The 24663-nt window shown below is 39.8% G+C and overlaps 1 protein-coding gene across 1 annotated transcript; it reads right to left on the bottom strand.

Moving 5' to 3' along the window:
• Window positions 1-22: 22 nt before the first annotated feature.
• camk1a (calcium/calmodulin-dependent protein kinase Ia) lies at window positions 23-15884 on the bottom strand. The gene is made up of 12 exons (XM_034082067.1): window positions 15622-15884; window positions 14216-14334; window positions 6876-7007; window positions 5858-5932; window positions 5227-5365; window positions 4989-5115; window positions 4614-4689; window positions 4422-4534; window positions 4256-4334; window positions 3603-3690; window positions 3283-3484; window positions 23-2563 (listed from the first exon to the last, which is right to left on the bottom strand). The coding sequence occupies exons 2-12, from the start codon at window positions 14299-14301 to the stop codon at window positions 2460-2462; spliced, it is 1221 nt and encodes a 406-aa protein (XP_033937958.1). The 5' UTR covers window positions 14302-14334; window positions 15622-15884; the 3' UTR covers window positions 23-2459.
• Window positions 15885-24663: the final 8779 nt, after the last annotated feature.

Below are 24663 nucleotides of genomic sequence, written 5' to 3'. Positions count from 1 at the left end.
AACAATGACAGAACACACAATGCATAGACAAGGAGGTTTTATTTCATTTCCTGCAATCATATCTCAGTGGGTACAAATCATTGTATTTTCTTACATCTTATCCAATAACCCATGATGCATTGCATCCATACAGTTGTAGCTCAAAACAGCTTTTACAAAAAAGGATATACAATATATACTTATATTTATATATATAATATACACGTGTTTCTTTATGCATTTAGATATGTTGTAATGGGTAAAATAAGATTGAAAAAAACACAGCCAAATGGAAACAAATCCCAGGGAAAGTTCAATGACAGGTAATTACCAAACAATTAATAGCCAGTTATCAAATTCATCAACATTGGCTATCGTACAGTTAACATGAAGCCCTTCACACACAGTTTGCATATTTTCCACAATTACCGTCATGTAAATCCAGAGTAATTGCCTTCTTTTATTCTACTATGGACCTGTAAGTGTCAATGACAGATTTAGGGAACTAGCATGAATTTGTTTGTTATTTCTACGGCTAACTAATAATATGGTGACATGACATACCTTAAATCAACAACGATATGGTGTGATTTATATCAGGATTTAAGTGTTTGGATTTGAATTTAATAATTTTGTCTTGTTTTTTTTCTACATTAAATATTGTGCCGAATCATAGCCATCCTTAATTGAAGTCATATATTTATACGATGACAACATATCTGAATGTACAGTTAAACATCCCCACTTTACTGCATGGCTTTAGTACTGCAGTTCATCTACCCAGAAGGACAAATGCACACTGAAGAATACATACTTGGCGGACATGTGATATTTCCAGCATATCTGTATATATTTTTTAATGTTTTGTACTGTGGCTGGCACATGCGTTTAATTAAGATATGTGTATTTTTTTATGCTTGTGCCTGGGTATCAATAGGGAATAAATAAATAATACAAAAGCAACAACAGGAAAACTGAATATTTGAGTTGTAAACAAACAAAGTACAGGAGAAATGTCACTCGGGTAGAGACTTGACCGTCGTAGTAAATGCAAATGATAAGTCCACTGTGCTGTGTTGTACTTTGTCAACAACATTACTTCTGGTGTTACTCACTTCACATTATATAGCTCAAAATTACAGTATTACATCATTTTTAAATACAACAGAGTAATAATAATCGTGTGTGTATACTAATTGATCATCATTCATGTAAACATATTTAACCAGGTCATGCAAACAGTAGACCAAAACTTCTTCCACTAGAGGTGCACAGCACAGAGCAGGCGGAGCGCCCAGACTGAGATCCCTCCGACCCGGCATAAAATCCAGAGCCGGACAATATTTAGCCGCTTGTCAACAACAGAACAGGGAGAATGTGCATGGTGATGTATGATCTTTTTCTTCCCACACACCGTGGATTCGCAACACTTAGTAACCCAACTCTTTCTTTCTTACATGATGTGAGCTCACAGAGGATAGTCAGATATGATTCCTCTGATTTACAGGTGCACAGGAATCTCAGTTTGAGCCTCTCCTAACAGAACAGCCATAAAACAGAAAGTCTCCTTCTGATATTCATCTATTTCAATATTTTCCAACAGAAGCATGCACACACTCCAGGTAAGAACCGCTCTTCACAAACCCAGTCTGAGCCAGAATATAGAGTCCAAAGTCCCCAGAATCACCCTCCAATAAAAAAAAAAAAGCTTTAAAAAATAATGAAACACTTAATATGAGAAAAAAAGTGATAAAACAGAACAAATGGGCGCGGGGCATCGGCAGTGAAGTCATGCCTCAAGATGAACACTATTCAACTAAACAGCTACTTGGTCAGCGACCGGAGCGAGTCACATTGAGGGGTAAGGAGTATTAAGACATGCAGGAGTAGCTTTCAGTGTTTCCCTTTTCTTTGTGCCCTGTCTGGCCAGATTTGTGGAGAAGACTGCCAGCAATGTAGAGCGCGTGAGCCAGATGGATGTAAACTGACCTTAATTGTGAATAGAGGTAGATGTGACAGATAATGTGAGAACACAAATTATAGAGAAGTCTGCTTTTGGGCCACTGCCTATTCTTTGATTAAACTCCAGAAGACTGGAACCTTCTAACAACGTATTTTACAGAACACACTGTAATGACTCATGTCTGCTGTAGCTGGACAACTCTATGTTAGGTTGCTTATCATGCAGACTGGCCCTTTCTTTAAATCACTGTCTACTCGGGAGCAGCCTTGCATTCTGTTCTGCAACAAACAACATTTTTAAAACTTGTGTGTCTTGAGTGAGGATGTGTGTATGTTGTATTTTGTATTGTGGGGGAAAGACTTACAGTATATGTCTCCACAATGTGACCTGCTGGCTGTGGATGTATTCTGGTGGACACTGCCTGATAACTACTCTGCATTCCTGGCCAGACTGGGCGGGAGGGCGGGCTCTGGGCGCACCAGGGATACGATGTCACCATGACAACCGGAGGCTGGGTTCAAACGCGACTGGCTGGCCTGCAGCAGTAGGTGCAGCTTCTCAGGCTATCCCGGTCTGCGCTGCCCTCGGTGCTGCCACGGCGACCGTCCTCGTAGTGGGATACTGGAGATTAGAGCAAAACAACGGAGCATAAGGAGATTAAGGGTAATAATAACTTTGCACTCACCATCACATGTAACTCGTGCAAAACTAAATGTAGCCAGTCTAGCAGTGGGAGCCTTAAGGCTTTCCAAATAGAAGTCATGTCTAACACTGTGAAGTTATCATAATTAGCCAATCCTGGGTAATAAAAAGTTACCCAACAGCTACAAGTACAATATTAATATCCATAAGTTATCTTGTGTTTAGGAAACAAGGCCATGCCTTAGCTTAACCTCTAACCTCCTTTATCCACACACCTCCCTCCCACTTTTTTATATATTTATTGATGTACAGCACTTTGGTCAACTCTGTTGTTTTTAAACGTGCTATATAAATAAAGTTGGATTGAATTGGACTATGCCTCTTCACACTCATTCATCCTCTCATCCTTTTATTGTACATTCTAAGGCTCAGTTTTTCTGCCTTCTATACATTTGTCTTAGAACAGCAGAATCCTTATCTTTCTAATGCTTCATCCACTTAATATAGGATAGATGGTTTGATTTGAGAAAGATCAACTGAAAGATTATACATTTGGCCCCACAATCTTAGACAGTTTAAATGCTGTGAAATTACAATGTAGCATTATATGTAATACATTTAGTTTAATTCACTTAATGTGCACCTCTGATATGACTACAAAATAGTGTTTGTTTGTTGACTGTCAAGTGATGACTTACAGCTCTCCTCCTCCCCATTCCCCAACTCGTCTTCCTCCTCCTCCCCCTCCTCCTCCTCCTCCTCCTCCTCCTCCGCCTCTTCCTCTGGGAGCAGAAGTCCATGGCAGGGACTTGTGGGAGTAATCTGACTCGGTCCCTCGAGACTTGTGCCCAGCTGCAACTTCCGCATGTGGCGCACCACCGCTGTGGCATTAAATGCTTGCTTCATGGACAGAGAGAGAGAAAGGGAAAACAATCTGTGTGTGACAGCTACTGAGGGAGAAGCACAGGCGTACTGAATGTGCTCTTTCAGCAGGCCGCTCTGTGGTTCAGGCACTGACCTTCCATTTACTTTTGGCAAAGTTCTTCTTGATTTGAGCGCTGACAGATTCATGGATATTCTTGTCCAGAGCTGTGTCTCCGCAGATCCTGCAAGGTCAACAAGAATCACTGAAGTGAAATTCAGTAAAGGAACATTACTAGAGCGTATTCTTTGCATTTTGTGTCGATTTGAAGAAAAATGTATTGGCATTTTTTTTAGATACTTGATTAATTGTTACATTTTCCTTAAAAAATGCAAACATGTATCTAATTCCTGTTTCTCAAATAAGAAGATGTTATCATTTTCTTTGTCACAAACACAGTAGTAATGGTTAAATGAACATCATTATGAGTAAAACACGGCATTTTAAAGTGTCAGTTTCGGCTTGTAAATTAGAATGTGATTTGTTTTAACATTTTATTTAGAGATTAATAAATGAATGAATAAAATAGGCAATGGGTTTATTGATAATGAAAATAAATGTTAGCTGATTGCTGGTCGATGATTTTTTTATTGATATGATATAATGTATGTCCTTTTCTATTTTCTCCTTATTTTAATTTAGTCTAACATTTGACAGAACATAGTGAAAATGGCTGTTATTGTTTTCAAGAACCCAAAGTATGAGTATCTTTTTTATATATAAAGGTAATAAGTATTTGACTCTCTTACCATGGGTGCTGGAGCGCCTGATCACATGTATACCTCTTCAAAGGTTCTTTCTCCATCAGGTGACAGATGAAGTCTTTGGCTGCAGACAAAAATCATGGTATTATACGTCCAATCTGATTAGTTATACATATATATTATACGTACATATTTTAATAATCAGAAGTACCTGAATCTGAGATGTCGTCCCAGTACGGAGAGTCAAATTCATACTCTGCTTTCAGAATCTGCTCAAATAACTTGGCATCGTTTTCATCGTAAAACGGAGGGTATCCACATAACCTGTGGGAGTGATATTGTATAATATTCAGTATAAAACTCACACTTGACACACTTCCCAGTGATTAAGGGGCTTACTTACAGAATATAAGAAATAACTCCTATGGACCAGCAGTCCACTGCTTTGCTGTACGGCTTCTGAGCGAGCACCTCGGGAGCTGTGAAACGCACAGCAGACATTCAGAAAAAGCAGAACGAATATACGCTAAAGGGTAGAAGTGGGGGTGAATTCAAGTCATCTTGACCTTTCAGTAATACCATGTGATCTAGTGGGTCATGTCAAACAGGTAGAGAGCCCTTCTGAAACACTTGCAATTGACTCAGTAGTGGACGAAAGAGCCTCTCACAACTCAATGAATAAAGAGGGGATATCAGCTGAAATAACAGGCACTGAGCTCACAAGAAAGAGAGGGGGAGGCGAGGAGAGGCTGGCAGACCAGCAACATAAATGCCTTACCCACATATCCAGGCGTACCGCAGGCTGTGGACATGACACTGCCTGCTCCCTCAATCTTCGACAATCCGAAGTCACTGATCATAATTTTAGAGTCTTCGTCCATACTGTAATACAGCAGATTCTCTGGCTGCAAAGACAAGAAGAGGCATCAAAGAGGAGGGTTTGCAAAGGGAGAAGGGGTCAACTGCAAGCCAGATCGAGCAGTTATATTCTTATAGTCTTCCTTGAGCAATAATACCTTCAAGTCTCTGTGGACGATGCCCATATCGTGGAGATATTTGACTGCATCCAAGATCTGGTGGATAAGTTGGCTGGCATCTCTCTCAGTGTAGAAACCTTTCTCCACTATCCTGTCAAACAACTCACCTCCAGATACCCTGCCAGGTAAAAATCAAAGTGTTAGGCTCATACAGCCAAATAAAGCACAAACAAAACATGTTTTAAACTCTGGATATAAACGTTTCTAACTAAATCAGGCTGAATTTTAAATACATTTAGTGTAAAAGTACACGCAAGACATGTATTGACATTTACATATGTTATGCAGATAAACGCTATTTTGAGTATTTCAGATGATATAACCTACAGCTAATTGAAACAAAAAAATGAAAGACGACCATTACACGTTCTCTGATACCATTGCAACATGCATTTTTTAGGTCAAAACAAACAGCACAAAACCCAAAGATATCTAATTGACTATGATGTTACACAGAGAAAAGCCACAAACAGTCCTTTTATAAATGATGAACCAGAGAATGTGGCATTTTTTAAATAAGTGAATGCAAATCAATTTTCAGTAAATAAATCCACATTCATGTCTTCTTTTATATAATAAGCCATTGTGTAAGTTAAAGAGGAAGACTTACAGCTGCATGACAAGATATAGATGGGATGTATTTTCAAAGATGTCCTCCAGTGTGACAATGTTGGCGTGTTTGATTCTGAGGAACATAAATGGACAAAAATCATCAGCAGTCATATGTTGCATTTTTTATTGAGATTCAATCCCTCTTGCTTACTGTAAGTTGGTCACCAGATGGCATTCTTGCTGCATAATTCAAATTTAGAGCTGAATGTTCCCTCTTTTCTATGAAAAGCCCTTCAGTTAATTGGGATCAAACCTATGTGTTCACCCCTCCTCTACTAAAATGCAGACTGAAAGAGACCCTCAGATCAGAACACGGAGAAGCTTCAGATACAGTACTCTTGCCTAGAAGGACAATAGCCAGTGTTTCACAGCTGGAACTGGAAACAAAGATCAGCTTTGGATGAGAGCTACAGGGCTTGACAGAATAACTATAACACATTTTATTCTCAGATGCACAAAATGATATTGTTTATTGTTGTGAACCAGTAAACAGACAGTCAGCCATCTCTCTGAGCTCCTGAGTCAAAAGCATATGAACAAACCATCACTGTTACATAGCAGCAGCTGGGCTGTGACTTTTAATAGGAATAGGGAATACCTCGTCTAGTCTACCAGCATGAGTCCTGTTTATTTAATCGTGACTTAAAGTATTTAGCCAAACTCCACTCCTCCCACTCTGCCATATCGCTCTCCTTCATACCCTACCCCCATCTCCACTTCTCCACCCTCTATGTCTCTTTCTCTTTCTTCAATACACTGCTGCGGGGAACTCCACACCATCTCCGCTTCTGTGTGCTGTTGCCCTGGCAACAGGGACACTAAAAATAGGTCTATCTTCTTTACTCCTGACATTTCCGGTGCACAATCCTACTGTTTCTACTGACACCATGCATTTAGTCACCCATTCAATTGACCCCTTGCATATATTTTGCATCTGCACATGTATGGTTGAGTAATTCCTCCCGATGGACACAAAGCGTGAGCCAACGCATGACGAGGAACTTTGGTGATCGTACCTGTGTAGTACCGCAATCTCATTCTCGATGTTGTTCTCTTTGCCCTCCAACGCTTTCTTAGGGATACACTTGATGGCCACCAGCCTCTGGGTCCTCTTCTCCTCTGCTAGAACCACCTCTGAGAAAGCTCCCCTGAACAAAGGTAGAAGAAACAAACACAGAAATGTGTTGAGTAAAATAGACATGATCTAATGGACCCTTATTAGGCTACAGGCCATGACGGATATACAATGCAACACAAAAGATGGTCCTATAGCCGCTAGCGGGACAGAGTATGCAGAGCTTTTTATTCAAATCATTTTAGACTTCTAGATATTTTTTAGTGCAAAGATAAGGTCAAGTTGTATTATTCCATGATAAATAACCACAAGCTTTAAAATAAGGATCTCCAAATACCCTCCATGCAGCCATCTTTGTGTGTATGAGTGGTGTTTGGATAAATAATTCAAAATGCTGACATTACCGATGCGAAAATGCTCAGCAGTCGCTAAATGACATTTATAGCAATATCACTTGGCTCAAAAAAAGAAAAAAGAAACTATTTTTATTCTACTCAATAATAGATAGTAAATGCAGTGTGGCTGTTTTGAGGGAGACAAGACTGCATTATGGGTTATGGCGATGCTGAGAGGGAGAACAGTGTGCATTTACGCAGTCTCCCTACATGAGCGTGGGAGAGATCTCAGGAGTCGGCCCGAGCGTTGTTAGCAGCCGCAGGGATCCTTTACATGTGTGTGGAACAGCACTGTCATGCAATACACAATGGGAGTCCAAGGTTACTATTATAGCAACTTGTTTTCCATCTGTCACACTGTGGAGCATGTGAAGACCTCTCACACTCAACTTCACTTTAGTATGCAACCTTTAATAAAGACTTCACAGAGCTGTTGTCCACAACACCCCGGGAGTAGGGAAGCAAATCTCTCTCAATTTCTGTTTATTCTGCCTTTAACATTCATTAACTGTTCATTACAGAGCAGAACAGCTATTGTGCAACCCTGAGCATCCATCAGTACACCTCCTCCCATCATCGTGTCATCATAAATGCCCATGTGCATCTGCGGTAATCCTTGAGATGGCTTTGTACCGTGGCCATCTTGTGCTCAACGAACCAGCGCAGCAGAAACGCTTGAATATTGAAGCTGATGCACATGAGGAGAGACGATTACCGCACACATCTCCGGTTTCATTTTTCTAAAAGTCCTTAAAATAATCTCAAAACGAAATCAAATAAAGCTTCAATTTGCATCGACCCATAAAAGCATTTTAATGTGTTTATGTCTGCAACATTTACAGTAAGGGTTTCCTCAGAGGGTCAGGAGTGTACAACCTCTATTCTCTGGGTGTTATAATCTCTTTAGACTAAAAATAGAAAAAAGATAATCTTTAACACATTTTATTTTTTAAAAGGCCTGTCACGGTGTAATGTATTTGTTTCGTCAGAACAACAATTCAAAACCCACAGAAACATCTCACAACAAGAAGTTTTAAAGCAAGAGGCTTTAACTTGAGTTACATAAGTATTATTTAATTATAAAAAAGCTGCAATGTTTACTTTTCAATTTATAATTCAATGAATCCACAGATTGTGTAAAATCTCGCTGGTAAGATTAGAAATGAATCAATCATGAACAAATGATAATGTGAGGCTCAAACACAGCTGTCTTTAAAGAGAAATGAGCAGGGGAATATGACGCAATGCAATTATCAAAATCATTGTTGATGCGACAGACCCCTGGATAAGCATACTGTCCTTTTTCAGTTTGACAAGAATCACAGATGACAGCAACACGAGTATCATGATGTCAACAGGGTTACATTTTTATCAATTTACACCTCTATTGTCAGAATTATACGACTGTAGAGATCTGATTTCACATTTTGACTCAACTTTATATTGGATGTGACCTGATCCATGCTACTCCTTAAAAGAAAATACGCACACACGCACTACTGTTGCCGTGAGACACACTGTAATCAAACATCCAGTTGCTAATTTGAAGACGTAGGGGTGGGCTCTCAAGGGGTTTGGGAAGAGGAAGACAGGAAGCCTCTGTAGCTGTTATTCTGAACTGATGAGATTTATGTAACAGCTAACGTGTAAGACTTAGCATTAGATAAGAGTGAAACGATTGTTGTCAATGTCTTCAGTCTTCTTGTTGCCATATCATCTGATATATTTTATGCCAATAAATAATCCTGGCATGCACAGTATCCTGCTGTAAACAAATTCAAATAAATAAGTCCTATATGAGTCATTGGCCTCAAGACTCATAGCTGACGCTCGGCTGTTTTTGTGTAAATGAACAAGACTGTCACAGCATATTTTTAGAAATGTTTAAGATTAAACCTCCACTCGAACGACAGATAGATAGATAGATAGATAGATAGATAGATAGATAGATAGATAGATAGATAGATAGATAGATAGATAGATAGATAGATAGATAGATAGATAGATAGATAGAAAGATAGATAAATAGATAGATAGATAGATAGATGAAACATTAATTAAAAGCGCCATATCTGGTAATTATGCATCTGTATAAGTGTGATGGTGTCTGCCCCAAAGCCATCAGCATAACACCACATCATGGGTCTCTGTCTGACACTTACAAAACACACACACACGCACACACACACATATTGTAGAAGACGCTGTTATCCCAGCTGTCCATACGGGAAAATATTGATTCACACATTCTTATATCGCTGTCAGCGTCTCTCAGTGTTACCTCCATGAAGTATGCTCTTATTGCCCTCCTCTATGTCTTTAAGGCTTCATCTGACAGATCATCATGATGCATTTTAACATGAAGAGCTGTTAGTAAACAACATGGGTGAAGACACATATTTAGAGGCCCAGGATTAAGCTGCAGCTGTTTTGTTTTTTTTATTAATTATGTTTGTTGGTGAACTCCTAAGTTTCAGTAGCTAACAAGCCAAAACTAACAGTGGATTTAATAAGTTACACTATGAACAACATAAGAAACATCTTAACATTCCAAGACTTTACAAATATTTGAATATAGTGCTGTATCAAAGTAATCATGTATCTAAACAGGCAGTCACTGAATGACGCAAGTAAAAATTCCTAAACCTTTTATAAAATAATATCAGACTAAAACACAGCTGAGTTATTATTAAGTGTGTACTGTGTAGATGCTGACACTCAACTCAACTTTCTGAGCTCTCTAACATGAACATTCAAACAGAAAGGATGATATGATACAGAGAATACAGTCCCCTGACTTAAATGTGTCACAACTCTAACCCAGTCACAACTGTAACCCCCAACTCAAAACAATAAGCTCTAAAAAGCTAATTCTGCAAAGAGCTGCATAACTTGTTTGAATTCTCCATTCGATTCTGAGTAGAAGCAGCAGTAATGTCATCCTTTTAATAATAGGCCTTTTACATTTTATATCAAACAAAGCACATCAATGCATCCATAAAAAAGATACAACGATTAAGTAGTAAGAAATGGGGGCGGAGAGTTTTAAGAACTACTTGTGCACTCCAGGTGGATAGTGTGTAGGAGAGATACAGTAACATGTTGACCATGCAGCACTAGAACACTGCCACCACTCATTCTAGTTGTTTATAGAGAAGAGTGAGGAGTTGAGAGGTTTGACCTACACATTATTTTACAGTTGAGCAATTGTTAGTGAATGGACCAGTCCCCATCTTTGTTTATATGAATGTATTAAGTTGTTTTTCTGTTGATAGTATGAAATGGGATTGTACTGTTTGTCCAAACATATCACCTCTTGTCTTTCCCTCTCTCTCTCTCGAACACTCACAAACTCACACACACAATATGGATTAGGCTAAAAAGAGAACGCTTTTTTGGGACTCGGAGGCCTATTGGGCTTAAGGGGAGCGCTTGCCAGGTGAGATCGATAGACTTATGGATGCTCGAGGCTGTCAGCAACAAGCCCAAGGTGCATGACTCTGCCTGATTGATAGTGTATCTTTGGAACAAAAAAACAACATTATTCAAAGTATTGGACATTCCAGCTAACACCAATCATTTTGACTGCAAAAAGGATTTAATAACATCACAGTCTCTCGGTCCAGGAGCCAGTTGCACCAGCTGTTCATAAATTAAAACTTAGCCTAGTTATAACGCAATTGTTTATTGAGCTGACATGCATGACTACATTTAAGCAAGTTGCACTACACAAACTCATTATGCCCAACTCCTTTTTAAACTGCATAGCACTTAAAGGTGGGGTAGGTAATTTTGGAGAAACCAGCTCGAGTGCACTAGAATTTGAAAATGTTTGAACAAATCTGCCACTTCCTTATAGAGCCCCTCCTCCAACACACACGACCGCGCACATGACCAATGAGGGCACGAGATAAGTTTGTGCACAGATGGAAGGCTGACAGGCAGGTAGGCCATCAAGTTACTTTAGCTGGCCGATTGGTCGTGCTTTTTACAGCGCTACGGATTCCACAGATTACATTTTGTTATGGATTTTTTGTCAAAGCACTTAACATATTCATTGCTATCGGGATGTTAAGAGCATTCCATGGAATAACAAAAAGTGTATCTCGAGCCGGTTTCTCAAACTTACCTACCTCACCTTTAATACATCATAATTCATACATAAAAACGTTAAACTTTGGACAAAATATTGAACTCTAAGTGATTGTATGGGACATTTAATGAAACTGTAAAAAGAAAGCCATCAGTGTTGTCAGTGTCCATAAAAGACAAGACTTTTACAGAAGCTATAACACTCCACTTATTACACTCATTACAATAATAGCCCATAACAACTACAGTGATGGGTTAGCTGCTTTACTCTCTCCCTCCTTTTACAGTCTTTCACAAAAACACAACAACGGCCTCAAAATCAAAGCTTAGAAAACCTGAGTTTGCTGGAATCTCATAGTCACACCTTTATTTTATAAAAAGAAACAGTGATGGCATCTCACAGGTAGTTAAACAGAATGTTATCAGTAATATGCTTTGCTCTTCTATTTCCTGTCATAGGTAGATAACATTGTTAAAGGTTAAAAGTTAAAATCTTAAAATGACAACAAACAAAGCCCAAGCGTGTGAGCGCAGTGTGACAGACATGATAACTGCAGAGAGGATAAGTGTTTCAATCTGCCAACCCTACCTAGAGGACAGCTAGCTTGACGTGGACCCTAAACAGAGTTTAAACTGTAAGGATTAGCTGGATCTGAATATAATATTTCAACATAAATCAATTAACTTCATGCACTGAATTCCTGGATAAAGCTCCTCTGTAATCTTCTCTCCGAGCATAAGGAGCTTTCCGTCAACACATTAATTCTTCCCTCTGCCAGGTCCAGCTATAGTGACAGTAGGAAAAGAATATTACTTCATCATTTTTCTACATATATTTTCATGAAATATGGGAACCCGCTATCCTGGTAATTCACTCAATCCTATCCTTGTTATATAACACTTTATATCATACTTCAAATTACAATCACTTTTGAAAGTTCCTGTGAGCCGTACAGAAATCATAAGAGAAATAATCAGAATTTAGCAGCAGTCATGACTTCTCAAATAAACGGTGTGCTCGTGCATGCAGCTCACAGGCTTTGAGACTGATGGAGTCTTATTTGATGTCCTCCTACAGCACTCAACATAACCAGACGGCCTCATCATCTACCCACTGATATTTCACTTTTTTGGATGTGAACCAGAGCTGCACAGTCATTCAAATGTGATTCTGTGCAGCCTTTCTGGGTAAACAGGTGTGATTCCAAAAAGATAGAAAACAAAACCACACTCCATCTGGCACACTCGTGTTATCACAGGTGGACATGTGCTAGGTCACTTGTTCTCAGTTTGGGGGAGTGGAGAGCAGTCCCATGACCATCTGGGCTGGTTTTGTCCCCCTGGAGAGTGCAGTCACAGGTCTATGTAAGTCCAGCCATCAACATTAAAAAGTAACCTTTTTCATGCTGGTTGATGATTTAGTGTGTGGTTTATTACAACCTTAAGGTGTGTTACATGTACATAGATGTGACTTATTTTGAATTCCAGACTTAGATCAATAAGAATTTTAGAATCCACCAGGCCACATCAAACGAGTTGGAAGTTTGAAAATCTTTTCAGACAAATCTTAGACAGCGGCTTCAGAAATGGGTGAATGTAATATTTCTAGTAATCCTAATCTCTTAACAAATTGAGAAAAATATATAACTTGAGTTGATGAAGCGGCAGACTCTTTTATATTTAAAATGAGATGGGTTAGATATAGCTGGTTGGATTGATTTTGTATTCTTATTTGTCTTATTTGAACCACTGAATTGAGTGAGATTTTTGTTTCATAGAAAATGAAAGGGAAGAATGAATTGGTCCTTGATAGGTTTCATACATAGAGAAAAAACGTTTCGTGACTGACGTCAACCTCGTTAACGACTCGTCAACTCAGGACTCTTTCCTAGTCTCCCACTGAGTCAAAGCCAACATTAGGGCCAAACTGCCTGAATGTCAAGTGCACTCCACATTACGAGTTTTGACCATGACTGGAAGAGTACCTAAACTGATAATGATGTTCAGTAACAAACACACTCACATGCAACCACACACGCATGTGTTTTAAAATGTTTGCAACACTCAGAAGAAAGTCAAATTGGCCAGGGAAAAAAAATGCATGTTTGAATACTTTAAGGCGTATGGGAAATAGTTGAGTCAGCATTGAACTGCGGCCAAGAACAAGACTAGACTGAGTTAAGACGTGACAGGAACGTCCACAATGTCACTCAAGTTTCTTTGAGTCCAGACTGCAGCTCTGACAGCATGGACAGATGGAGGAGGAATGACTGGTGGGTCTGATTTGATCCGTTGGTGGTCTCCAACTCTCTGTGGGTTGTGTATGCTAAGGTACCCATCACTTACAGTTTACACAGCAGGCTACACATGGCAGCTTCATTATATATTGACTGAAATTCTGGAAACCAACCAGTGTGGGTGTCCAGGAAACTGTACCCCCATGCTTTCTCAATTGTTTTTTGATTATTTGAATGTACACAGAGAAAAATGAAATAATAGATATGACATTCTCAGATAGGGCAAATTAAGAGTTTATTAATCCTACTTATACACGTTTTGCTTTATTGTTATGGGGGTAGTTTGAGATCTATTTTTCAAGGCTTTGAGACATGAACTGCTTAAACTTCCCCCGCACAATGGAGGTACATGGAGCTAAAATGATCTATGAAAGTTTCAAGAGCAATAGACCTTTCCTGACTGACACAAGCTGAGGTGTTAGGGTCCATTGAGAGTCTTGGGCCGTATTGGACATTCAGCCTTTCCCTGACAACAGCACTAAACTAGCAGTACTTACGTCCCCAGTACTTCTTTGAAGTCATAATGTTCTTTGATGTCTGATGTCTTCTTTTTCCATCCATTTCCATCCTCTCCAAGAGGCATCCTACAATGCTGATCCGATTGGCCACACTACAGCTATGGGGCAAAGGGAAAAGAAACACAAAAAAACTGTTAATAAAGACTAAGAGCATGCACGTTAAGATATGACCCTGCGCATGTATAATCAAATCTAAATGTCTGATCAGGTGGATAAAGTGAACCAATGATGTTTAATGAACATATGTGTAAGATATACATTCCCTATCACAAACATTATTCAAGCACACAGTGGGGAAACTGGATATATGACACCACAATCAACGGGCACTCATGCACTGTATAATGTACTTAATTAAGAGTATTTAGACTGTGGGAGATATTCAGCCCCAGTATCCGTTTAATATGTCAATTAGAGTTTGGCTGACTGATTGCTGCATAAAACCTTCCTCCATTAAATAAACCATTGATTTTTATGATAAAGTGTTCTGGTTAATGCAGTTTGATTGGTCTGGTGGCAAGAAGACAAGTTACTAGTTTCTTCTGATCTGCATGATGACTGATTAATAAGCTCAAATGTCAAATCACGTATAATTAAACATTGAAGCTGAAGGCCTGGCAATTATTGCATTACATTTAAAAAGGACAGTACACTTTTATAAGGCTGCGAAAAATGATATAAATGAATAAGAATTAAACAGATTGACAGCGAAAAAAAAGAAACGTGCACAATGAAAAGGAAGATATACAACTTTCCCCCCAAAAGCTACAACCCACAAGAGTCTTTTTTGCTGAGATCCGGCTGGACAGCAATTGATAGCAACACAATAACATAAAGTAGGGCAAATAGTGCAGCAGAGACAGTCAAATAAGGGACCATACAGCGTCGCAAAAACAAACGCATGGTCAGTAGAGGCAGATACCAGCTGGGAGAAATGTGCAGTATTTCTCAAGATGTAACCAGTAATGATTGTCAAATCCACAAATACAAGAGCTCAGGTGAAATGGAAACGGTATTCCACTGAGAAACGTGCGGTAACCTGCTCTGCATTAAGGCTGCAGGGCGTGAATGGAAGCAGGAGGTTGAATGGGAATTCAAACGGTTTGCCGGTGCATTACGCCAGACTGACTGAAAATAAGTCAAATGTTCGAGGTGGTGATCATGCAAGTACAGGCTACAGAGAGAAAAGGCGGTGTGGGTGTGCGAAGAGTATACTGCAGCGCTCAAGGGTATGGCAGTCAAAGGAAAGCAGCATATTTGGGTTAAACCTGCAGATGCTATGCAGGCGCACAATAAAAGAAGCTTCACAAGTTGAAGTGCTAAAGGAAAAACTACACGATTGATTTTGCATTTCTGTCAATATATGGCTAGAGAAAAAGACATACCTAAAAGGCGATCTGTCGCTGTGATGTGTTCTCCTTGCCTGTGGGAGCGATGTGGTTGCTGTGCTTGTGCGCAGCGTTGGGTCCACTAGACTTCTCCTGACGTCAAGAAAACCAGACGTCTGTGGACGTAGTGCAGCATAGAATCACTCTATGTTCTCTTAACAACGTGATCTGCGATTCTCACAAAGATAGTCGAGCCGCCGTCTGTTGCATGTGAACAGCTTTTTTTGTGTGCATCTGCTTGTTGTTTCCTGAAAGCTTCTCGCAGTGCAGTCGATCACGCTCCTGCTGAGTTTGCAGGTTATGCAGACAATTTTAGAGGCTCTGCAAAACAGGCGTAACGTGTCACTGTGAATAATGTATCACACAGCACTGACAAGGCACACACAAGCGGCCTCTGGATAATGCAAGGTTTTAGATGCTTACTGAAAAAATGCCCAATTAGGTAATGGCCATTTGCAGGGAATTAAAGTTCTGAATTTCCATTAATATTGAGGCAACGCCCTGCATTCACTCTCTTACAGCATCCTCTCTGCACTGGCAGGCCAGGCACTCGTTCACAATTCACAGGATAGGGCTCTAAAGCAATTATGACCCACGATTATTCAAGATTCAATATTCAAATTCAAGATTCAAGGCTTTTATTTTCATTTGTACATAGATACTACAGTGTAGTTATGACAATGATAATCTTAGGTCACAGGCTCCTCCAACAGTGCAACACAATAAAACAGATGAAATAGTGAAAAATATAATATAATATAAATAGTGCAAGAATAGTCTATATACATAAGTAATTGGAATATTGATATAAGTTGCAAACAGGTGAATGTTATGGATGTTCTTTCAAAGGTTCAGGTTCTTTCAAGCGGTTTTAATGTCATGATATGCACATAAGCTACAGTGTAGAAATGGCAATGAACATCTTATGTCCCGAGCTCCTCCAACAATGCAACATAGTTATATAAGACATACAATTGAACAAATAAAATAAAAATATATATATGAAATGTTTAAGATTTAGTTCAAAGGGAGATTTATTATTTTATTCTTTCTTTTGCAACACATTGCAATGCGTCCATGGTGTTTTGCCATTATATTAATTGAGGATATATATAATTGTCCATAAACTGTACTTAACTAGTTGTTATCAAACAGACGCTATGTGGAGACATTTATTTTATTGTGTTTTTTTAGGGCTGTCAATAACGTTAATAACGCGTTAACGCAAAAAAACGCCACTAATTATTTTAACGCGATTAACGCATGTGTATTTTTTTCCTCGGCCGCCCCGTCGTTTCAGAGCGCATCGAGTTTAAAATACCATCTACAAGCTGATGCTGACATTCTATGGGATTAGATTTGTATCATAAAGATAAAGCAACACTTTCTCAGAATAAAGCAACACTAAGTCAACCAAAATAAAATAAATTTCAAAAATAAAACTATAAGTTGCAAACAAATCATTTGTGTAATCATGTAAACTATGAGTATTTTTTCTTTGTTTTAACATAGGTTTTTGTTTGCAGTTCTTGTTTCTTCTTTCTCAATGATCAGACTTTTGCTCTCGCTGCAGCTTTCTCTTTTGCGCTCCCTCATTTTTTGTTTGAGATTTTGACACAAACATCCCAGGTGGGCGGGACTTTCAGGAGTGTGTCCCCATTGGCTACTCAGTTTTTGAGTGACAGCCCACTACACCACAGATCATACAGTGCAACTCATGCAGCAAACTCCGGAGTCCACTCGGCCACGTTAGTGTTGGTGTCTCCTGGGGAGTTTTCATGAACATATCGGACTTATCTTATGGATTGCTGTGCATTATACTTGTGATGTGTAGTTCATACTTTATTCCAACTTTAAATATTTTAATACCTGAACACACTGCTGCTGTTAAATCATTTCCCAATTTGGGATTGATAAAGTGTCTGTCTATTTATTTAGATAAAAAAAACACATCTATGTATTTTCAAGCTAAAGCTGATGCACAATATAAACTGTATACTATTATTTTTCACAGACATGTTACATTTCAAAAGCATATATTGCTATGTTTAGGACAAACAATTAAAGACTGCTTTAATTTAACAAATTCTACAATATAAAAGTGGCAGATTTGCTTTATTAAACAGACCAGACCTAGGTTGCATACCAACACAATTAGGAACATGCTCACATCTTACTATGTTGGTCTGAAGAGCTGAAGCATTCATACACAATGGATAACAACGGTGTTGTTTCATTCTATATCCTGTGAGAAAATGATATACATTTAGCATTAAAAATTCGACATACTATTCCTGAGGAAGATATGAATAATCAACAGATTTGAATGGAATCTCTAACATTTTCATGTAGAATAAAGACAAAAGAGTGATTATACAAATTCCATTTATTGAAATTTGAACCAGAAGATGAAGTCTCAAAGAATGTTTTAAATAAAAGGACATAAACAAAAAGGTGGATAATAATAAAATCTATTAAATGTATATGTAAAGATATTTGGTCAAATGATATGACACTGAGCTAGTGATAACAACAACACCCAGCGTGGATGAAGATGGTGCAGGTCTTTCTTCATGCCCCCCCCCCCCCTCCTCCGTGCTGTCCCCTCAGAGGAAGTGGGAAAACGGGATAAGACTCTGGACACCACGCTGGACACCACGCTGTCTCAATGATCCACACTGTAAATATGAGAGGAAAATAAATGTTTTAGGAAATGAAAAATATGAAGTTAACAAATAAAACACAGCTCAGGAGCAGTCATGGACGGTAGGTTTTCCTACAAAGTTAAGTCAGCCTCTATTGATTTTCATATCAAATTAGCGTGTTAATAAAATAAGCTATCATGGCTTATTGGCTTAATACTTGCATATCTAAACAGAATCATGAAAGCCTGTTGGTAGAGTCAGGCACACGAGTCCATTTGAGTGTGTGCGCCGGTGTCTGAACGCTCACTCACTGCTAGCTATGTAGCTAACTGTTAGGCTACTTAGCTTGCATTGTTATGGATCTAAAGGTAGCAAAAGCTAACTTTCATAGCACAGCTTTACTTCTCACTTACCACACTAAAGAAACAGACCGTATAGTACAGCACAAACAACATAAATGATCAATACTTGCATATATTTTCACTTGTAGTATTATAATAATTGAAATGCTGGTTCTTCTGGGGGTGTTCTATCCAAGCTCAGCTACCGCACCGCAGCTTCCTGCACTGTACAATCGTTGGAGGACTGGGCTGTCACTCAAAAACTGAGTAGCCAATGGGGACGCACCCCTGAAAGTCCCGCCCACCTGGGATGTTTGTGTCAGAATCTCAAACAAAAAATCAGGGAGCGCAAAAGAGAAAGCTGCAGCGAGAGCAAAAGTCTGATCATTGAGAAAGAAGAAACAAGAACTGCAAACAAAAACCTATGTTAAAACAAAGAAAAAATACTCATAGTTTACATGATTACACAAATGATTTGTTTGCAACTTATAGCTTTATTTTTGAAATTTATTTTATTTTGCTTGACTCCGTTTTTTTTTCTTTTAAACTCATAGTTTTGATTTATTCTGAGAAAGTGTTGCTTTATCTTTATGATACAAAACTAATAACAGCCCCGCTCCTGCTGCCCGCTTGCAGCAGACCACACTTCCACGCTCACCGGCAGGCACCGACTGGCTATTGGGAGGACCGGGAGGGTGTGTGTATGTGTGGCCCGAGCGAGGAGAGAGAGACCTTACGTATTGTTGTTGTTAGCATCTGGTGCTAGCTAGCTGCGCTAACGGATATAAGGAGCTGTTTAAATGAAAACAGAGGAGCGACATTTCGCCACAACTGTGCCGAGCACTTGACTTTATGCAGGAAGCCAGACAGTACAACAAGTCAGCACACTCAGCACGGATAGTGCGCGCAACATGATTGTAGCGTCCAGGCAGCTCCCGTTCGAGCATATGCCTTGAGTTGCACATAGCTCCAACGATCCATCACACACACACACACACACACACACACACACACACACACACACACACACACACACACACACACACACACACACACACACACACACACACACACACACACACACACACACACACACACACACACACACAATTTGTATTGTATTATTGTATGAGAGAGGTTCCAGGGGCCTATACTACGAACCTGGTTCAACCTAACCTGGATATGTTTGAGTTAGCCGGTTGGCCTAATCCAAAACATACGCGCTCTCGCTAAACTGTACTACGACGCTGGTTATCAAGTGGATCGCTCAAGCCAGCCGTTTCCTAGGTGCGCGTTCACATGAAAGAGGTGGTATTTGGAGCATTCGACCAATCACAAACATGGAGAAGCGCACTGACAGCGCAGCGTCATACTTCCTGAATGAAAAGTGAACTTTAATACTAGTCAAAAATGAAGAAGTTAAACTTTAAACATCCATGACTTAAACACTTTATCCAGGATAAAAGCCACATAGCTGCACCTGCAAGGTGAATACAGCTGGCAAAAGAAAAAGTGTTTGAATGCGTACATTAACAGGTTTATGATATCACTGCCCCGTCTAAAACACGATCTGACTTCAATTACATTTGTCTCGAGTGTTTCGTCAACTTAATGTGTTGCTTAAAATAATTCTTCTGCATACATGTATGTGACACTATGAGTGTTGCACGGTCAGATACGGCTCAGCTGACTCAGATAAGGAGATATACGATACATTATGAAGTGATATGCCGCGGACTGTACTTAATGTACTCTGATCCGGTTACCTATGTTGTGGCCGATATTTAAGTAAGCTTTCTTAACGCTAATGTTATAATAGTCAGATTGCTCTGAAGATGGGAGGTGATATTCTATTAATGTTCACGTTCACACAGTCGGTGATTTTTGCCGGCCGTCTTTCCTGCGACGGCAGTTTTTCTGTATTTCCTTTCTCCTGTAATATGACTTGATCGCTTTAAACTCCGCACACTGAGCTCTGATTGGTCAGCAGGCGGTGCTTTCACTGAGTTGAGCTCTACGCAATGGCGTTTCTATATGTACAAAAGTGGTGGGGCACAAAAAACTCAGATGTCTATATATAAGCTTCTGCAGAGAGGTTCATGGCTGGTGAGGCACTGGCACTGACTCTTCAGGTTTACAAATATATTAAATCAAAATATAATATTATTTTCAAAAGCTTTTTTTGTCTGATGCTTCAATTACTTTTAAACAGACAGTTCAACAGAAGGATACCCAAAAAAATGTAATTTTATCATTTAAATCTTCTTACCTTGACTTGAAGATTAAGTCCATTTGCCTATCCTTCTGGACAAAAATCTCTATTACTTTTCTGTAAAAGTCCTCCTTATCTTCTTGTAGTTTCAAAAGTCTATCATAAATCTAATCTAATCAATAGATTTTTGATTCGAAAATGATAAAAGTAGGGTAGACATGTGGATATTATCCGGCTGAACAAAACGTACATTTATCCAACAGCTACGTTTCCCACAGATCTTATTTTGAGCTATTTTCTAAAATTCTATGGAGAAATCTCGTTGCTTTTAGGTCGAGGGAAGCCATGCGCAGCTTACGTCCTGGTTTTAGGACGCCTCACTGCAGCTCTCTCGTCTCCTCTTCACACACCACACTTTTCGCGGCACACGTACTTACAGCCAATCAGCTCTGAGTTATGTGAGATGACGTATGGTGGGGATGGCAGCACTTTGCCCCTATGGTCATTATTTTTTGCCACACACATTAAATAGGAAAATACTCTGAGCATGCGCAGTGTAGTTTTTGCAGTCACCGTTCACTTAGACAGTCAGAGGGAGGGGCAGGATCAGGTTTTGTCCCACATGGCTCTAAACAGCTCAATAGGCACACACTGTAGACACTAATTAGAAGAACACATACTAAAACAGCAATGTACAGAAGAATGAGATGATTAAACATGATCTTAAAATATATTTTATATATTTTTTAATTTATTTTTGCATTTTGTTGTTATTTTAATACTTTCTGCTGACACTAGGTGGGGCTGTGCCCCACCTGCCCCTAATGACCAGTCGCCACTGGCTCTACGGTACGTCCACACAGCAGCTTTTCAAAAATCTTGAAAATCTTGGAGCTGGGCGTGTCTGACAGCTTGGGGATTTTTTGCGAGCAATGCGACCAACAACCAATCACATGAATCTCCCGCCCCCGACATACAAAGCAAAAAACCCCGGGGATTTTCTGCGAGAAATATATATAAACTCCCCAAACAGGCGAAAACCTACCAGTTTCACCCACTGTCTCTGCCACCTCCCTCCATGCCTGGTTCCTCCGGTTTGTATCCCGTTAATAGTTCTGGTCGTAAAGAACCGGGTGATTTGCTCCCGTAATTTCTCGTTTGGAATATTAAGGAAATTACCTGCGGTCTGGTTCTCCCTGCTTACACGTGGTTTGATTGGCTAGCACTTCTACTGTCAGATTTGCATAAACGTGTTTGATTGGCTGGCGCTTCCAGCTCAGCTTCAAAAGTTGAACATTGTTGGACATCCTGGAAATCTTCGCTTCGCTCCCCCACAATGCAGTTCGGCGAAAAGCGAGGCAAAGTGACGTCATCCCCATTTACGGCCCGTCCACACTACAGCGTCGACAGCATCGACAACTCCAATCTGCCCATTCACTTTGAATGGGGTGACGTCATGTTGCCTCGCTTTTTCGCCGAACTGAATTGTGAATTGTGGGTAGCAGAGCAGTCCGTCTCCGCCGTCTCCAGAAGTTCAACATTGTTCAACTTCTGACGCCGGAGACGCCGGAGTAGCCAGCGCCAGCCAATCAAATCCCGTTTCGGAAAATCTGACAGCTCAAGCCGTAGCCAATCAAACCGCGTCTAAACTGGGAAAGATATCCCGCCGTTCATTTCTATATTTCAAAAAAAGTTGGAGGAGAAACTAATTATCGCTGTAGCAAATCACCCGGTTATGTATGACCAGACCCTCTTCATCTACCGGGATACAAACCGGAGGAACCAGGCATGGAGGGAGGTGGCAGAGACAGTGGGTGAAACTGGTAGGTTTTCGCCTGTTTGGGGAGTTTATATATATATTGCTCCCATAAAATCCCCGGGGGTTTTTGCTTTGTATGTCGGGGGCGGGAGATTCATGTGATTGGTTGTTGGTCGCGTTGCTTGAATAAAATCCCCAAGCTACAGACACGCCCAGCTCCAAGCTTTTTTTGAAGCTGTAGTGTGGACGCTCCGTCAAAGTCAATGGGCAGAGAAGCGTTGGAAGCGGTGGAAGTTTCTTCTGAAGCTGCTGTGTGGACGTACCGTAGCCTGCAACCTAACCTGGTCCCGGCCAGGTTAGCCGCTAAGCATAAGTTACCATGGAGATCTAGCCTGCTAAAAAGAGAACCAGCTTCGTAGGACCGGAAAGCCGGAGTTTCCCCTGAATTTAGCCGGCTAAGCGAAAATTCTGCTTCGTAGTATACCCCCCAGGTTGAATTGAGGCGAATATTTGTAATGTTCAGAGGTTGTGTTTAATATTCATGAGAATATTTGTCATTGTTCAAATGATAATAAACATTAGCATAAAGCATATTTGTACTCTCATATGTTGATAAGAGTACTACAAACTTGAAAAATATTCCTCTAAGGTACATTTAGATTAGAACAGATCAAAAATGTGCGATTAATCGCAATTAACTTTGGACAATCATGCGATTAATCGCGATTAAATATTTGTAATCGACTGACAGCCCTAGTTTTTTTGTTTTTTATTATTTTTGGGTAAATGGATAGTACACTTGAAAATACCATGTTCACAGTCATAGGCGGCGCGTGAGGCTCAGGTTTGGGAAGGCTAAATAACTTTTTTTACCTGACGCTGCCCGCCTCCGGCGTCTATAGAAAAGAGATCAACTCAGTGTGCGGAGTTTAAATCTCTCAAGTCATATTACAGGATAAAGGAAATACAGTTTAAACTGCCGTATGCAGAGAAGACGCCGACGTGTCGCACTTATCATTCATATTACATCATCAATCAGATCATCGATCATATAATATCATAATATATCATATATTTCCTTATCTGAGTCAGCTTCTCCAGCCGTATCTGGCCGTGCAACACTTACAGTGTCACTGTATGCAGAAGTATTATTTTAAGCAACACATTATGTTGACGAAACACTCGAGTCAAATGTAATTAAAGTCAGATCCACTCGTGTCTTAGATGGGGCAGTGATATCATAAAACTATACGCTTTCAAACACTCGGTAGGCCTAGTTATTTTGTAACCAGTTGTTCTGTATTCACCTTGCAGGTGCAACTCTGTGGCTTGTATCCTGGATTATATGTTTAAGTCATGGATGTTTAAGCTCATATTTGTCTAATATTAGTTTACTTTTCATTAATGAAGTATGACGCTGCGCTGTCAGTACACTTGTCCCTGTTTGTGATTGGTCAAATGTAGCTAACCCCGCCCCTTTTCACGTGAACGCGAAGTTGATAACAGTCGTAGGACCGCTTAGCGAGATTTCGTTTGTTAGTTTGTTGTTGTTAGTTTGTTTGTTACTCAAACATATCCAGGGTCTGTTGAACTGGCTTCGTAGTACAGGGCACAGGTGGCTAGCAGCGCTAATGTCAAAGACACAGATATTATACCTTATATTTGTATTTTACCAGGATGCAGTGACACAAATATTTGGGAAGGCTTAGCCTTCCCTAGCCTACAGCACCCGCCGCCCCTGTTCACAGTCTTTATTTCACCATGCATGTTGTAAATAAAAGCAATTCTTTTTTTTACTAACCCATCCCCAAAACATCTCAACCCTCTTTCCACGTCCAAACCGTCAAACTAAAGTAAGATTTGGATATTAATTGTGCACAATTAATATGCACAAACAATATCTTAGGCAGTTGAGGATAAAAAAGAAATAACAGAATAAATAAAAACAGGCAAATTGGTCAGGCCCTGTTCGTTTGTGTGGATCAATCATCAATTGAATGGTCCACAATGTTGGTTGCAGTACTTCTCCCCCCCCTGAGGGAGCAGCACTGCTTCAGGTGGCGCTCTCCTCTCCACACAAAC

This window comes from Pseudochaenichthys georgianus, chromosome 5 (genome assembly GCF_902827115.2).
Source record: "Pseudochaenichthys georgianus chromosome 5, fPseGeo1.2, whole genome shotgun sequence".
NCBI classification, from domain to species: Eukaryota; Metazoa; Chordata; class Actinopteri; order Perciformes; family Channichthyidae; genus Pseudochaenichthys; species Pseudochaenichthys georgianus.
This window is presented reverse-complemented; position numbering and strand designations above follow the sequence as displayed.